At 35.9% G+C, this 18,431-nt stretch overlaps 1 protein-coding gene across 1 annotated transcript; it reads left to right on the top strand.

Moving 5' to 3' along the window:
* The first annotated feature begins 666 nt into the window (after positions 1-666).
* Positions 667-17,492, top strand: colgalt1b (collagen beta(1-O)galactosyltransferase 1b). The gene is made up of 12 exons (XM_058788271.1): positions 667-994; positions 5,681-5,791; positions 6,826-6,943; positions 9,411-9,545; positions 11,239-11,443; positions 11,523-11,642; positions 11,725-11,801; positions 12,916-13,022; positions 13,116-13,248; positions 14,057-14,184; positions 14,261-14,467; positions 15,347-17,492. Exons 1-12 carry the CDS (start codon positions 789-791, stop codon positions 15,612-15,614), a joined length of 1,815 nt encoding a protein of 604 aa, XP_058644254.1. The 5' UTR covers positions 667-788; the 3' UTR covers positions 15,615-17,492.
* Positions 17,493-18,431: the final 939 nt, after the last annotated feature.

Raw genomic sequence — 18,431 nt, 5'->3', positions numbered from 1 at the left:
TGTTTAGCTGATTTGGAGTCTTTGCATTTAGGCTACATGACTGTGACCAGCAGATGTCTTCGGCGAGGCTTCAAAACTGAACTGGTTCGCCTTGTGTTTCAGAAGCACCGTTTATTCCACTGACATATTGTTCTTCACAATTCTAATGCATATTCTATTCTGGTCTGCTCATACTGTAGAACGCTTGTATTGTCCCGTATGTAAGTGTATGTTAGCCACGCCCTCAGACTTTCTAGCAGATTCCAACTGAGCGCAGCTGCTTTTCTTAAAGGGGTCCCCGTGAAATTAAAGGCGAACACATTGCAGTCTGTAAAGTTTAATTACCGTATATTATAATCTCTGTCATTTACCAGATGATTGAGAGCAGTGTATTTTTCTGACTTTTTTGTACCACAATCTTTCTGTTTTTAGTAAGAAGCCCATCCTTTTAAATATCATTCAGTCGCTCCCCATTTCTGTGAGATTGGGGTCTCAAAAGTGGGCGTTTCTGAGTTTTTGGGTGTTTTCAAACTGCTGGGTGTTTCTAAATCATGCAATCAAAATGATCCTCCTGTCCTAACCCCACCCCTAAACCTACCGTCCCTATGACGTCAGCCAATCAGGTAACATGGTCTAAAAACGCCCCGATCTGGTAACTCCCATTACTTTCCCGCAGAGACCTATATTTCTGTCGGTTGGCAATAAATCGCCGATGGTCACTGTTCGCGTCAGCGCTCCGCGATCCGTCTCGCCGTTCTGCTTTACTCGCTGATCTTCCGCTTTTTGTTAAATTCTCTCGTTCTCCAGCCATGCATCTGCTGTGTGTCTTTGTGCTGCTGCTCTGGACCGGTCCGGCGCGCGGTTATTTCCCGGAGGAGCGCTGGAGCCCGGAGTCCGCGCTGCTCGCGCCGCGGGTGCTGCTCGCGCTGGTCTGCCGCAACTCGGCGCACTCTCTGCCGCACGTCCTCGGCGCCATCGACCGCCTCAACTACCCCAAAGACCGCATGGCTGTATGGTGAGTTCCGGCGGATTGGACTATTTGGCGTTATCAGAATTGATGTTATGCGCAATTTCGCGTCTGACAGATGCGCGTCCTGAGCTGGAGTGATGCGTTGCGTGTTAACATAACACAGTGACTGCAGACTTTCTACAAATGAAACGAATGAAAGTAAACGTTTGTGTGTTGAGTGAACTAAACTAACACCAGCTGTGCTTACGCGAATCTTTTGAGATGTGATTTGTGATTTATCTCTGTTTGGAAACGAGAGGAGGGTAGTTTTGAGTCGGTTCCTGCTGTGGCCTGTGTGTGTGGAGGGGAACTGAGCGAGTTTAGACGTGTCCAGGGCAGACAGACACCCCCTTCATGCCCCTCGATCAGCTCTGCCCCTTTTTCCCCCCCCGACTCATGCTGATCTGTTCAGTCGACGTGTCTCTGTAGCGCGGTGCGCGCGGTGATGGAATTTGTGAGAAAACAACACAACACATGAATGAGCTTTCCCTGCGGCAACAGCCAGATTTACCTTCTGAGAGAGACTTTATGACCTCAAATGCATGTCATAAAACTAAGAAAGACATGTTTAATAAACGAATTACATAAATGAACTACATATTAATTTAGAGCAGTTTCGTTACATTCATCAAATACTTTAATATTTAGTATTCACAGTGTACATCCCCCAACGTTTTTGGGAAAGTTGGTCCCAAAAACTATTCTGACACTTATGAAAAGCATGAAAAAATACATTTGATAAAATATCAGACAAAGTGAAAGATACAAAAAGGAAGTGTTTTACATGATAAAACAACAGACAGGCTACTGGTTGAAGTGAAGACAATGCATATATGGACTATCAAACCGCAATATGGACAAATTTCACCCAAAACTGAAAATTCTCACAATTTATTTAAGAACATTGTCCCATTCAGTTTTGGGCATAATACATTAGGCTATTAAGCAATTACTTACTGTAATTTAATTACTTTCCCCTTGAAAAAGTAAAGTAGGGATTACTCTTAATTTTTCTGTAATTTAATTACAGTTACTTCTGATGCAATTGCATTAAATACTAGAACAATTCTATATAAACAACAGTAGATTTAATACCACAATTTAATGTCTAATGTTAAAATGTATGTTTTGTTAATATAACGTCCCTTTAAATACTTTGATCAGTTTGAGAATTATGCAGTTTTGTATTGTTTATTTGAAAGAATTAAAGGTGCAGTTTTATGTCAATTCTTGTGTAGTTCAACTTATTGATGTTGACAGGGGCGGACTTAGTGATTTGTTTTAAAAAACAAAGATTAAAAAAAAAAAAAAAAATGCTTGCACTTGTCCATTTAATAAATTGTAAAAGCGAAGAGTGCTCCCTCATATAATCACTAAAAGCTGTCACTCACTTCAGTTCATTGCGATCTCACTGCACAATGAATCTCTTATTTACATCTCATCTACACTTTGTTATAATGAGAGGATTCCCAAGCTTGCAGAACTCGGCAAACTCAGCATTTTTAGCAGTGAGTGGATTCTAACTTAAACACTTCTGGTCATTGCGTTCAAGAAATTGACAGATATGTCTGTGATTTGTTATTGTTCAATGCTGCAAAATGTTTCTGCAATATCAGATGGGGCCCCCTGATTCCCCGGGGCCCTAAGCGGCCGCTTACCTCGCTTGTTGGTTAAGTCCGCCCCTGGATGTTGATAGGATTTAGAAAGTAATTATGAGTAATTCAATACTTTTTAGAGAGAGTAATTAGTAAAGTAATCTAATTACACTGAAGATGTAACTAGTATCTAGTAATTAATTACTTTTTTAAAGTAACTTACCTAACTCTGGTCCCATTTCTTTGCCCCATTCAGTAAATGACTTTCAGCACACTAAAAGTATGTTTTAAGTAGGATGTCCAAATATGCAGTATTAGTGAAAACATAGGCAAACAACGCCTGGAATTCACCATTCAAAGAGGCAACTAGAGCTTATCAGTTGATTATTTACAACTTTGGTTCTGATGAACAATAAAAACAACAACAGCCAATCAGAATCCACCTGACTTTAAAGTTCTCAAACCTTTAAATTGACAGAGAACAAAACTGCAGCGAATGCTATTGTCCGCTGTTGTGGATGGTAATACAGTTACCGTTTTTGATGTGAATAGGCCTTAAATGAGTACATGACAAGAAATGAATGAAATCATGGGTGAACCCTTCCTTTAATGTGAATGTTTAATTGTTGGGCGAGTTTAAAATAGCATCTGCACAGATTGGCGTGTAGCTGCTGCATGTAAAACATTTTTGACATTGTATCATCCTCGTTTCTTTCGGTTCAGAGTCACAGCGGCGCTCAGAACTGAAGCGTCACTCTCAGCGTGTAGTTAACAACTGAAACCACACCGCCAGGGTTTGTGTCTCTGCCACAAACAGACCAGAACAAAACCACATGCGGTCCGAGACTCCCAGAAGCCATTGGGCGGGGTTCAGCGCTCGCTAGCGCTTTAGCAAACTGAAACTGAACTGTATTTAAGAAAGTCTTTGAGCATCTTGGCAGATCTGAGCGTCAGCACACGCACATCAAATTCACATAATCTAAAGCGTTATTACAGGAATAACTCAAACTGTGCTTAAATCAGTTATGAGAGGCGCTGACCGCTAACAAGTAGGCTCGCTACATAACCATAGCATTAGAGCGGCGGAGCGCTGCGGTTCACACACTCACATGAGAGCAGAAACATCTCCGGTGGGGTTCTCATCTGCTCCAGCTTTCATTTTTACTGTAATACTGTAGGATGGGCGTCGTCGTGTGATTGGTTCTCCCAATGTGAGCGTGGCGGTTTGGCGCCTTTTTCTCCTGTGTCTTAATGGCTTTAATTATTGAATGAGCGCTTTCTTTTGATGACCCTCAATGAGTCAAGCAGCCACATTATAGATATAATTTTACACCCACAGATGTTTAATTGCCATTTTATCACCATAATTATATATAATAATATGTAATTATAATATATACACTACTGTTCAAAGTTTAGGGGTCGGAAAGATTTTTTTTTTTTAATGCTCACCCAGGCTGCATGTATTTTATAAAAAAGTACAAATTGTGAAATATTATGACAATGCTATTACAATTTACATATAATATAATATATTGGTATTTTAAAATAACTGTTTTCCATTTTTTTGTAATTTATTTTAGCTATGCAAAGCTGAATTTTTAGCAGCTATCAAATTAGTGAAAGTTTTTATTATCAGTAGTGTGGAAAATTTTAATTTCAAGATTCTTTGATGAATAGAAAGTTATAAAGAACATTTGCTATTTGAAACGGAAATCTTTTGTGACATTATAAATGTCTCTTTACTGTCACTTTTAATCAATTTATTGCGTCCTTGCCAAATTAAAGTATTAATTTCTTTTAAATGTATTTTTTGACACCAAAGTTTTGAAAATATATCATCGTTTATAATATAATATAAGTGATTTTTGTTGGAAACTCGAAGAAAAGTAATGTTTGTTCTGCATACATTATCGTTTTGGATGCAAACCAAAAGTTCACATTATTAACAAAAAAGTTATTTGTTTTTTAAGCTTTCTAGTGTTTCTTCAGATCTCTAAACCTAACCTAACGCTAGTACTAGTAAGTTTTGTCTTTGCAAGTTAAGTGTGAATAATGGAAGCATTCAGACCTGTAGATCAAACACAGTCCTGATGGAGATGGATGGGTGCATCAGATCTGATCAAGACTGGAAAAAAAAAAAAAGAGGAATGGAATTTGCCTGAGGAACTTTCAGAAGCTTCTGTGTGTGTGTGTGTGTGTGTGTGTGTGATTGTGCACCTGGAAACCGTCTGTTCACAGCTAAACCCCGATCTCCCACAGACAGCCTGTATGATCTCAGTGATAAATTGCCTTGATTTCCCCAGGATCCTCTGCTGAACTCACCTGAACACACACGTTTGTACAGCATCTGTCAGCGTTGGGTGTAACACATTATTAGTAACGCGAGTTATGTAATCAGATTACTTTTCCAAGTAACTGGTAAAGTAATGCATTACTTTTAAATTTGCAACTGAGTTAATTTTTCAAATAAGTAATGCAAGCTGCTTTGTTTTCCCATTTATGCACTGACAAGCTCTCCTGTCCCGTGTTGAGAGAAACTGGCAGTGAGGTGCAGAGGCACTTCCTTCAGCCTGAGGCTTATTCATTTCACTTTTGTTGTGAAAGGGCTTTTACAATTGCCAAAAAATATATTTTTGTTATTAAAAACAAATAATCAAGCCCAGCCCAGGTGACAGAAAGTAATGCATACGTAACATGCTTTTTATGGAGCAAAGCGATACTGTAATGCATTACTTTTAAAAGTAACTTTCTCCAACACTGGCAACTGTGTGAGTAAATCTGACTCATTTTCTTCACTAACACATTTTGTAGCAGCTGCATGTCTGTCTGTGAAGGGCTCTGGTTCTCATGTGGTCCTTCTGCAGCCAAACGCTAAAGACAAGTTTGGTTTTCCAAAGGTCGTGTAGTACAGTTAAATATGGGGTGATTTTACAGCACTGAGAGCAAACTCAACATTCAGGAAAAGAGGAAAATTAAAAAGCTCTAATTATAGTCATTTGCTTTCTATTTTGTCATTCATGTTTGGAGAAGCGGCCGTCTTGTACATGTCTGTTTCAGATGTTGGACTGTTTTCAGATGATCTCTCTGTCTTCAGGGTGGCCACAGATCATAATTCAGACAACACCACAGCAATCCTGCGCGAATGGCTCGTAAACGTCCAGAACTTCTATCATTATGTGGAGTGGAGACCTCAGGAGGAGCCCAGGTGAGGCTGACCTTAAACTACATCTGAACCTCAAGCTGAACTCATGTGTGAACACAAACTTAAACACTGTAACATTTGCACACATGTTTCTGTGACAAGATCACTGTCTGCTCTGTTAGAAAATACAGAAATCAGAATTTTGTTCTATTTACCTCAACATGCATGCTAATTTATTTAATAGTAATATTTTTCCTTCCACACTAAAAAATATGAGCTTAACTATTATTTAAAAAAAAATTAAAAACATTATTAATAATAATTATAATATATACATATAACACATACATGGTAAATATATTTTTTTCAATATTTTAAATTGTATATTTTATTAGTTTCTACATTCATGTTAATTTTATCTCACCACATGGTATTTTATGACCCCAGCTAACCTTGCCTTGGCCCAAAACTGATTTTGTTTTTAAATAGAGAAACTAAAAACATGCTAATTGTAGTGCATTTTATGCATTCATTGCATTTTAATGCACATCTAATTTATGGCGGAAACCGTTTTTTGACGTTAAAATACTGCTATCAGGATTTACTAAAAACGCGCAGTGAAGAATTAGCACTAAAAAGACATTATTGAATATGCATTTGTAGGAGTTTCCCTTCCAGACGCAATATGTATGGGAGGACCGTATTAAAATGAATCATGCAACTCGATTTAATAATGTTTGTGCTCGTCAAATTACTGGTATTTGTGCCATTATTTAACACCCAAAAAAAGCATGTCTTAAAACAGGCAGTAGTTTGCGCTGCTCTTGGTAGATTGCGCTGGTCATTACATTATCACTGTGTTAAGAACACAGACACAGCCAGATTATTTCCATTATCTGCTGTGTCTGTGTCCTTCAATGTGCACATTGTTAATAAATCACCTGCAGAATTTTCCCATCCCTTTTATGGAATTGCGCTCTAACGCTAATTTGCCCTGTTTAGTAAATCTTGCCTCAATGTGTGATTGTTCAAATGACCTGAGATGGTGTCTGAAATGTTTCTGTCTCTTTATTTTTATTTGTCTGTGTGTTTCTCAGTGTCTATGAGGACGAGAGCGGCCCGAAGCACTGGACGAACCTGCGATATGAGCACCTGATGAAGCTGCGTCAGGCGGCCCTCGACACGGCGCGGGAGATGTGGGCCGACTACTTTATGGTACATCGTCTAAAATCTGAGACTTGTCTCTTTAGCCCTCGCTGAAGTCATCTACCATCATCCACGGCTGTAATGTTGCATGTGCAGATGATGTGACAGCAGTGTGACCCGACTGACTGTAATTACACTTCACCTCCAGTCTGTAGAGGGTCACGGGCTGCGTCCGTCGTTTGCTCGTCTAAAGTTAGCAGCTGCTCTGTTCAGTATTACAGGGTTATTTCTGAGTGTGTTTATTTCTGCAGCTCTGTGATCAGCTCTGTTCCTGCTGTCCAGCATTCGGCTCCACGCTGGTTTAACTGCTCTGCATGTGTTTTAGTTGAAGTACTCCGTGCCATTATAGGATTAAACACACCGTCCCTCGAGCCGCCGCTGAGGAATCAAAACCACTGCCATGTATAAAAGTCAAACATCTTTTCTGGGGAAACACGTTGAGTTTTATCTTTGGTAACTGACATAAATTAAATAGTTTTTCTTTGTCATCTCTTGAGTTCAAACTGCACTGAAAAAGTAGGTGTAGATTTCACTCAGAAATTGCTTGTAAATTTCACAAATAATTGCAGAGGAGCAGAACAACTGAAATAGCATTTTCTCGTAAAGTGCTTTCCAACAATAATTTACTAAAAACATTGAATTTGAAAAGCCATTTTTACAGTGTGTTTCTAATTCAGGAGCCAAAATCCAATTGTACAATAAAACAGGTTTATACATTTTAAATTGACTTAATTGCAACCTACAAACATGTACTTACACACATATTTAAGAAAGTTCCAATAGAAATGACATTAAAATGTATTTTAGTTTGCCGTTAATGTTTTTTAGTACATTCAGCAGTGCTTTAACCATATTTTAAATGACAACAGAAGTAATGATGAAATTACATTTAAAGCTCTATTTAACCCTAATCCTTTCTTTGGGGTCAGTATGACCCCAGTCGACTTTTCTTTAGTTAAAAAATATGTTTCCCTTCATCTCAGTGGAATAAGATTTTGTTACTTTTCAACATTTTCTATCTGTATTCACATAAAAAAAAATGGGCTTGATTCGGTTGTTCTGAAGGTATGTAATTTTTTTTTTACCTAATAAGGTCTTTGGGGTCAATATGACCCCAATTGAAAATGAATGGGAAATGCGAAAAAACCTATATATTTTTTTTTAATTTGTCAAAAAATAATAATAAATCCAGCATAAGTCTGAAAATTTTTACACAGAAATGAAGGCCTGGTACTAGATCACAAATGCAATGTAGAAAATACATACTCACTCACATGCACACACACACACACAAAAACACACACGTGTGACTGTAACAAAGAGCATTTTTTATAGAAATTGGCAAATAAAATCAATAAATTCTGCATAAATCTGAAAATGTCCACACAAAAAAATTAAAGCCGGATACTAGAGCACAAATGCAATGTGGAACGAGCATACTCACTCACATATGTATACACACGCACACACACACACACGAACACACACACTCTCTCTTACACACATACCCACCATTCATATCTGCTTATTGCAGTTGTTGTTTTTTAGCTTAGTTTAGGGTTTTTTTTTTTTTTTGGTTTTCTTTACATTTATGTAAAAAAAAAAGATTTTTATTTTACTTTTTAGATTGAAATAAATATGTACCTGCAATCACGTTTTAGTGACAACTTGTGTGGCATTTCTGCAAATTTATGTGGCATTATTGCAAAAGCGGGCTCTTCAAAATACATCAAACAACAAAAACAAATTCTAAACTTTGGCAAAAATATGTATTGTAATGTATTTTATAATGTTTCAATATATACTTACAAAATATATATCAGAAAAGTTGTGAGAGGAGCAGTTGACCACTTCCAGACAAATGAATGGCTCTCTATGGGCCTCTGCTGGATATATATGGTCATTACACTATTCTTTCAAAAACTGTGACTTCTACAAGTTTTTTTCTAACCACCAGATGGCAGAATTGCATACCTAACACCTAGATCAATATCCAGAAACGATTTAAATTCAATTTAGATCATCATTTAAGAGATTTATTCATAATAATTTAATATTTCACATGCAAGCTAATGATGTAGTTGAGAATTTTTGTGGTAAACAGGTACAAAAGTACTTCATATCTCCAAAAACACAGCATTAATGTATAGATGAGAAGTTAACAAAAAAAATGATATATTATTTGTATGATTAAAAATGTATAATTTTTTTACAATTACTCTTTCAATTTTGGGGTCATATTGACCCCAAATACCGGTAGTGTAAACAGGAAATTAAGCCTTTATAAGGGTTAAGTCCTCTCTATATTTAAGCTATAATACATTTTCATTTAATTGTAAATAACCTCCAGTTGAGTGTCAGAAACATTTTCGTGGATCGGTTTAAAACGATGCACATTTTTTTTAGATCTAAAATTATGTGACTAAATGTGGATTCGCTATAAATAATAAATTGTCAAACTGGTGGCTGTTTTCAGATGGTGGACTGTGATAACCTGCTGACTAACCGGGATGTTTTATGGAAGCTGATGCAGGAGAATAAGACGATGGTGGCTCCGATGCTGGAGTCCAGAGCGGCGTACTCAAACTTCTGGTGCGGCATGACGTCTCAGGTGTGTGAAACCAAGAACTGAACACACGTGTATCCTAACTGAGTCTTCATTTGACAGCTGTTTTATCATATACACTTGTGACAAATGTGCTTATTAGTTTTTAATCATACTTAGTCAACCTTATTCTTAGTCAAGTTTTAGTGACTAAACAGCTGGGCATTTTAGTCAAGGTTTAGTGGTTCAACTGATAATCACAATTTCATCGCACAAAATTCAAATAGTTTGTCATTAGACAAATTTCTTTTTACGTTTCTGAATTATTGCACTTTCATATAAGCAACAAATGTTTGGGTTTATTAGTTTGTCACTGAGAAGTTTTTCTCACAGATTTAATCGCAGCAAATGGCGCAAACAACCATGTGAAGGAACATAGACTGCCTTCATTATACATTCATTTGAGCAGAATTCTGATTGGTTGTCAGTATTTTTATTGTTAATCTGCTAAAAAATAAAATCTGTAAGTGATTCCATTAATATTGTTCTTCTGGGCTGCGTTTCCCAAAAGCATCGTGAGCCTAAGTTGATCGTAGCTCCACTGGTTTCAATGGGTCTACGAAGTACTTAAGCTTACTTTGCTTTTGGGAAATGCAGCCCTGTGCCGTTATCGTTATAGTTGTGATTTAAATTTACAACAACTTTTCAAACTATATCTCTGTCGTTATGGTTACCGTTATTGTTTTCTTTGTGAACAGGCCTTTAAGCCTTGTTCAGACTGTCAGCCCAAATCCCATTAAAATCCAATCAAATTTAAATAGTCTGAACAGCAACAAACTGCATGAAATCCGACTGTTGCAAATCAGTTTCATGCTACATTCAAATGTGGTTTGGAATCCTATTTAAATCGCATTCCTGGAAATTCGTTTCGGTCTGACCGGTCAGATCGGATTTAGCTTAGTTTTTGTAAAAAGCATGCTGAATGTCTTTGCAGAAACAAGCTTGTTGTTGCGAAGTGCAAGTCATGCGGAAAATGTATACCAGTATAACCTTTTTGAGTTTTGAAACCTGCGGAGACGGCAGCACAGAATAAAGTTGCACATTCCCACTGCCTCATAAGACAAAATATAGTCCAGCGTGACGGCAACATGTGGTCATGTCGTAAGACAACATCAGGGGCCTGTTTCATAAAACAAGTTTTCCAGACAAGCCAGGCTTATTTCAGTTATTATGACTTATTTTGAACCAAATCAACTGACAATAAGTCAGACTAACTGAAATGAACCTGGCTTGTCTGGAAAACTTGTTTTATGAAACAGGCCCGTTTTGCAAACTGTATTGCTGTTATTGTTGTTTTTAACGTAGGCATAAAAACGCAACGGCATTGCCATAGAAACCAACGCACATTCCGTAAAACGAAACAGTGCTTCTGGACAGTTGTGATGCATTTACATTTAGTCTTTTAACAGACAATTTTATCCAAAGCGACTTACAAATGAGGACAATGGAAGCAATCAAAATCAACAAAAGAGCATGATATACAAGTGCTATAACAAGTCTCAGTTAGCTTAACGCAGCACACATAGATAATGGTACATACACAGTGTGGACAGTCAGTCGTCTAGATCGGATTACAGTCAGATATGCAACAAATCGTATTTGGGCTGACCGTCTGAAGGAGGCTGTAGTCATGGAAAAAGGTTGTCGACAGACATCTTTGTTTACGGTCTTGTTAACGAGCGAGCGTGTGTTATTACAGGGTTATTATAAGCGGACGCCGGCCTACATGCCGATCCGCCGGCAGGAGCGCAAGGGCTGCTTTGCCGTCCCCATGGTTCACTCCACCTTCCTGCTGGACCTGAGGAAGGAGGCGTCCCGCGAGCTGGCCTTTTTCCCGCCCCATCCCGACTACAGCTGGGCCTTCGACGACATTATCATCTTCGCTTTCTCCGCACGCATGGCAGGTGTGTCTCAGGCTGAGAGGATTACACTCACTTATCATGTGCAGTGCTTTGACTTGACTTTTAACACCGTTTCCCGCAGAGGTTCAGATGTACATCTGCAACAGAGAGACTTATGGGTACTTCCCCGTGCCCCTGCGCTCCCATAATACCCTGCAGGACGAGGAGGACAGTTTCCTGCACTCGCTGCTGGAGGTTATGGGTGAGTCACATGACGAGTCACATGTTTTTCAGCTTAAAGAGCGTAACGATGTTCTTGATCATTCGCTGTGTTTTGTCTGCAGTGCGCAATCCTCCAACAGAGCCGTCTGTGTATCTCTCTCTTCCTCCTAAACAGCTGGATAAAATGGGCTTTGATGAGGTCAGGATGGCACGTTTCTACAACACTATTTCACTTTGTTTTGTTTTATATTGCAGTATATTTAATTGTATTTTTATTATGCTTTATATTTTTATATTTATTATTTTATCATTTTATATTGAATTATTTTATTTTATGAAATAGTATAACATGAAATAAAGTAATATAGCCATTTATATTTAAATGTTATTTAAAAAAAAAAATTGTTTTAGTTTTGTTACAATAGCTTTGTGATACATTTTTAAATTTTTTGATGCATTTTTTTGTATTTTTATTTTATATTAATTGTTATATTGTGTTTATATATAATTGTTATATTATATTGTATTATATTACTTTAATCCCATATTACATCATTTTATTAAGTGGAATTAAAATAAAATTTTATCATTTTATATTGAATTATTTTAATATTTTATACTGTTATTTTATGAAATGGTATAACATAAAATAGAGTAATTTAGCCATTTATATAAAAATAAATATTTTATTTTTAATTAAATGTTTTGTTTTAGTTTTACATTACATTTATATTACAATTAGTCATTTAGCAGACGCTTTTATCCAAAGCATTTTATTTTACAATAGCTTTGTAATTTAATTTTAATTTTATTGTTGTTTTACTTTGTATGTTTATTTTATATTATTTCTATATTTTTATTTTATATTAATTGTTAAATTATATTGTATTAAATATAATTGTTATATTATATTGTATTATATTACTTTAATCCCATATTACATCATTTTATGAAATGGTATAAAATACTGGAATGCTTAAAGATTATTATCTTAAAGAGTATTATATTATATTATATCATATTAATTTAAAAATATAATTACATTATTTTATTAAATGGTATAGTGTAGTCATTTTGTGTTATATTATTGTGTTGTATTTATTTTGTATCATAGTATAATAATACAATTGTTTTTATTTTATATATTTTTATTGACATTCTGTATTATCATATTATTTATATATTACATTTATTTAATTTTATATTACTTAATAAAATAGTTTATATATTACATCAGGTTTATATATTACATATATGATTTGCTTCCATATTAATTTAAAAAGTCATATATTAATATGGTTATATTCATGCAGGTGTTTATGATAAACCTGCAGAGGCGTTCGGACCGCAGAGAGCGCATGCTGAGGACTCTGTACGAACAAGAGATCGAGTGCAAGATCATCGCGGCTGTAGATGGCAAGTATGTCTCAAACACACACAAACGCCGTCTCTCACCTGTCCTGCTCGCACACAGACCGTCTGACACGAGTGTGTGTGTGTGTGTGTGTTTCAGGGCGCTGAACGTCAGTCAGATCGAGGCGCTGGGGATCCACATGATGCCCGGATACAGCGACCCGTATCACGGCCGGCCGCTCACTAAAGGAGAGCTGGGCTGCTTCCTGTCACACTTCAACATCTGGACAGAGGTGAGAGAGAGAGTGGCAGGTGTCTTGATGCTATCATTTCATTAAATTAACTGTTTTTACTAATATTACAGAACAAATCATGCATTTGTCCACACTCTTTATTTAAAATGTTGAATGTTAATGTAAATATTATTTAATTAATTTTAAACTATTCTATAGCCTTCAAGTGGTTCTGAATTAAGTGAACATGTTTTTCAAGAAATTATTCTAGACTAGTTAAGAGTAAGTTATAAAATGATTACAAAACAGATACAAATGAGGACAGTGCTTGAAGCTGAACGTATTCATCAAGTAAATTGACTCGGATTAATAAAAAATAATAATAGAAAGAAATAATAGAAGAAAATAGTTATATTTTTTTTAAAACAAAATAATACAAAAAGTGTAAAATTATACAAAAAGTTCAAATACGTTTTAATGTAGATTTTTATAAAAATCAACAATAGTGCTTTTTATAATATTGGAATATATTTTATTAGTGTTTAATAGTGTTTTTTTTTAAGAAAATATTTAAATATAAATATTATAATACTACAAAATAGTTTTCTAGAATTTAAAAAAATATTAAATCGTTTACAATAAATATTTTACTATATTTTTCAAAATAATACGAAATTGTTTTATACTTCTTTTTGTTTTGTTTTTCTAAATATACAAACATGCATACATTCAGTGAGTTTAGTGGGTTTTAAATAAGATGAAATAGTGTTTTTTTTTATTTTATTTTTTTTTATGGTATCTTAAATTATGAAAATGTCTTTCCTCAGTATGTGTGTATCAGCACATGACGGTTCTGTGTGTGCGTTAGATTGTAGATCGGGGGCTGCAGACGTCTCTGGTGATCGAGGACGACCTGCGCTTCGAGATTTTCTTTAAGCGTCGCCTGCAGAATCTGATGCATGAGATCGAGTCTCAGCGGCTGGACTGGGATTTGATGTGAGTACAGCAGTCTGTGTGTGTACAGCGCCCCCTGCTGGACACCTGACTCCAGCTGTTTGTCTCTGTCTCTCAGTTATATCGGCCGTAAGCGGATGCAGGTGGACCGGTCGGAGAAATCTGTGCCCAGAATACACAACCTGGTGGAGGCGGATTACTCGTACTGGACGCTGGGATACGCGATCTCGCTGCGCGGCGCTCAGAAGCTGCTGCGGGCCGAACCGCTCAAAAACATGCTGCCGGTGGATGAGTTTCTGCCCGTCATGTACAACAAACATCCCATGTGAGAGAGTTATCTTCTCATATAGCCTTATCATTACTCCCTATTGTTCAGCTTGTCTGTTTCTATCTATGGTTCCATATATTGTTTGTTCAATCACTTAATCTACTGTTTTATCCTTCTGATCAGATATGAAAATATTTTGTTCTCTGCTGTTGTGCAAATGAGCAAAGAGCAATGAGCAAAAAAGTCTCATATGACCCATCAAACAACATGCAATCTAATAAAATCACAAAAAATCACATCATAAACCTAAACATCCAATGTTTTCAGTGAAATAAGAACATGTACATTTCATATGTATATTTATTATTATTTAAATATATTAATTCTTACAATTAATTCTTAGTAAGTTAATGATAATAATAGAAATAAAAATGTGATTATAAATACTAAAAATAATTGATTTTGTTAGAAATGATCAGTTGATGGTGATAATAATAATAATAATTATACATTAAAACTATCTATCTATATATATATATATATATATATATATATATATATATATATATATATAAGATTTTATAATAATAATAATATATTTAGTTTAAAATGAAATAATAATATATGTAATAAATGGTTATGAATAACAATTATTTTGTTGATTTATTATTATTGTTAATAATAGTTTATTATATTATTAACAATAACATTTATAATAATAATAATTATTATTTTTGCTGATTAATTTAATTATTATTAATAATCATTTAAGGAACAGTTATTTCACTGAATGTGTTTATATGATAGATATGTAGATATGTATCATATTTGTCTCGCTATCATTCGTTCTGTTGTTCTATGTGTGTGGTTTTGTATTATTGTTTATCTTGTATATCAACACTGTAACTACAGTGGTTTCCATCTCTGTCTGTGCAGCGAGGACTACATGTCTCACTTCGATCGGCGGGATCTGCGAGCGTTTTCAGCCGAGCCGCTGCTGGTTTACCCCACGCACTACACAGGCGACGCGGGCTACATCAGCGACACGGAGACCTCCACCGTCTGGGACAACGAGACGGTCCGCACCGACTGGGACCGAGCACGATCACGCAAGAGCCGCGAGCAGGAGGAGCTGAGCAGCGAGGCGCAGAACTCAGACGTGCTTCAGTCTCCGCTGGACAGCACGGCCCGCGACGAGCTCTGAGACACTCGCAGAAACCTGCACAATCACGTCATCGAGGAGAAGTGCCATCAGCGATCAAATTCACTTTACGATGTACTTTAGATGAGATGAACACCTCTGATTTTCCTGAAATGCTTGACTGGATGCAGGAACCCCTGATAGCAAGCAACCATTGAATCAATGTTAAAATAGTTGATTTGTCAGTGTTAATAGCATTGAATCAACATCACTTTTGCACCCGCAATTAATGTTGAAAAAATGTTGACATTTCAACAAACCACCATTATTGTGATCAGCGTTTGCTTTAGTTGGGCTCTTGACTCTTTGTACTTTAACGTTAGGTTTTCATTGTCTCTTGTAACAGTCTGCTAAAACGCATTTGTCGAGGCGATGAAAACGAAGATTCACTGAAATCAGGTGATGGTGATTATAGTCATTGTAAGGTTATTTAAATAATGGCTCACAAGTGTCTTGTGCTTTTTATGTGCTAAATGAACAGAAAATACTTGTTAAATTGCTGAATTAATTAGACATCATGAATCGGCGTATGAAACTCAACAATGGTGACAATCAACAAAAGAAAATGTTATGCTGAAATGCATCCTAGGTATCAACAGTGCAAAACTCATTCATTACTCCCAGCATGCACTGCAGTTGATCTGTTTATCTGAATTAGTTTGATTATTGTCCCCATTGTTGAGGTTTGTATGATGAGTGTTGATGTCTAAATATTTCTGTATATTTTCCACAGTGTCTTTGCATTTGTGAAACAGAACATTTGCATCAGTAATGAAAGATCAACTTCTACGTTTTTAATATTATTTCTCAACTTTATTACAGCTTGACGCCCATCACAAAAAGTAGTCTATTCCAACTTAACTTTAAAAGATCTTTCTTTATTATTGCATAAGTGTTTATATTGAAAAACTATTGAAAGTACTGAAAGAGAATTAACTTGATAATGAAAAGCAAGAGTCAAGAGCCCAACTAAAGCAAACACTGATCACAATAATGGTGGTTTGTTGAAATGTCAACATTTTTTTCAACATTAATTGCAGGTGCAAAAGTGATATTAATTCAATGCCATTAACGTTGACAAATCAACTATTTTAACATTGATTCAATAGTTTTCACCTGCTCTCTTTCTATCTGGGACGGTAAATATGACGCTAGTTATATGCAATATCCTGATTTTATTTGTTTGAACAAGATTCTTAAGGACAATCAAGATGATTTGACGTGTTCATGTTAACAACCTCCATAGAGATGGTTTGGTTTTTGATAGTTTTAACCTGATCTGATGGGTCTAGTTTAATGCTTGTCAGGAGTCCTGGCCGATCCTTTGCGCTTTAGTTAAATCGATGTGATTATTAACATTTCATTCCTTTTATTATTTCACTTTTTTTACTTTTACTTTGTACGCAAAGCTGTTGTTATGCGTCCCAGATTAAGGTCAGAATCAGATCGGCATGTTTTTATCTGATAGTTTGCTTGCAGACGACTAATTTATTGCTTGTTGAGCTTGTTCATAGTCTTCGATGTCAGTGTAAACACAGAGCCGACGGATCTGTTACCCATGATGTGAACTGCACAGAAGTGTTTCACCTTTTGTTTTTATGTTCTGTTTTTTTTTTTTTTATTTCAGTTGCCTTAAGAGATTTGTATGGGAGAATAGAAACTGATTAAAACAAATCCATTTAAAGCTAACAAATGAATGCTTGTGTGGCAAACTAATGTTTACATGATGCTTAATGTGCTAACTCAAGAAATGGATGTTATATTATTTAGTGAAATGAGATGAGTGAACATTGATTTTTTTATTTTATTTTATGTATCGGTCCTTTCTGTTTCTTTCATCTTGAATGTGCCTTTTATACCAAAGAATAAAGAAAGTTTCTTAAAGTCTGATGCCGTAGATCCAGTCTGATTTTAGGAGTCGTCTGCTGTGATATATTGGTTCAGTGGATGGGTGCCGTCAGAATGAGAGTCCAAACAGCTGATAAAAACATCACAGTAATCCACACCACTCCAGTCCATCAGTTAACATCTTGAAGACAAAAGCAGTTTGTTGGTAAGAAACAAAGACATTTAGACATTTTAACTTGCTTCCAGCTAGAATATGAGTCTATGATCCACAATAACGCTTCCTCCAGCAAAAAAAAATCCATCTCCTGTTGTCTCTCACATCAAAATCGACACACATATGTGACCCTGGACGACAAAACCAATTAAGTGTCAATTTTTCGAAATTGAGATTTATACATCATCTGAAAGCTAAATAAATAAGCTTTCCATTGATGTATGGTTTGTTATGATCGGACAATATTTGGCTGAGATACAACTATTTGAAAATCTGGAATCTGAGGGTGCAAAAAAATCTAAATATTGAGAAAAACGCCTTTAAAGTTGTCCAAATGAAGTTCTTAGCAATACATATTACTAATCAAAAATTAAGTTTTGATACATTTACAGTAATAAATTCACAAAATATCTTCATGGAACATGATCTTTACTTAATATCCTAATGATTTTTGCCATAAAAGAAAAATTGATAATTTTGACCCATACAATGTATTTTTGGCTATTGCTACAAATATAACCCAACGACTTAAGACTGGTTTTGTGGTCCAGGGTCACATATTTGTTTTGGATCGTTTTGGTTTGTAAACGGTGCTCGATCTGTGCAGGTTTCTTTCCTGATTCATGAGATTACTTTTTCACTGGAGAAAGTTGATGGATTGATGGCGCATATTTTTGCAAGAAGCAACGGTTTGACGTTTAAACACCTTAATGATGGATTTGTTTCTTCCAAACATGCAGCTTTTGTCTTCTCGAGAT

This window comes from Onychostoma macrolepis, chromosome 01 (assembly GCF_012432095.1).
Source record: "Onychostoma macrolepis isolate SWU-2019 chromosome 01, ASM1243209v1, whole genome shotgun sequence".
Taxonomy (NCBI): domain Eukaryota; kingdom Metazoa; phylum Chordata; class Actinopteri; order Cypriniformes; family Cyprinidae; genus Onychostoma; species Onychostoma macrolepis.
This window is presented reverse-complemented; position numbering and strand designations above follow the sequence as displayed.

Excerpts from the sequence above, each read along its gene's own strand:
- colgalt1b (XM_058788271.1), top strand. The coding sequence starts at position 789 with ATGCATCTGCTGTGTGTCTTTGTGCTGCTGCTCTGGACCGGTCCGGCG. Across the intron at positions 11,444-11,522 it reads TTTCTCCGCACGCATGGCAG|AGGTTCAGATGTACATCTGC; the intron begins GTGTGTCTCAGG and ends CGTTTCCCGCAG. Across the intron at positions 14,468-15,346 it reads ATGTACAACAAACATCCCAT|CGAGGACTACATGTCTCACT; the intron begins GTGAGAGAGTTA and ends CTGTCTGTGCAG.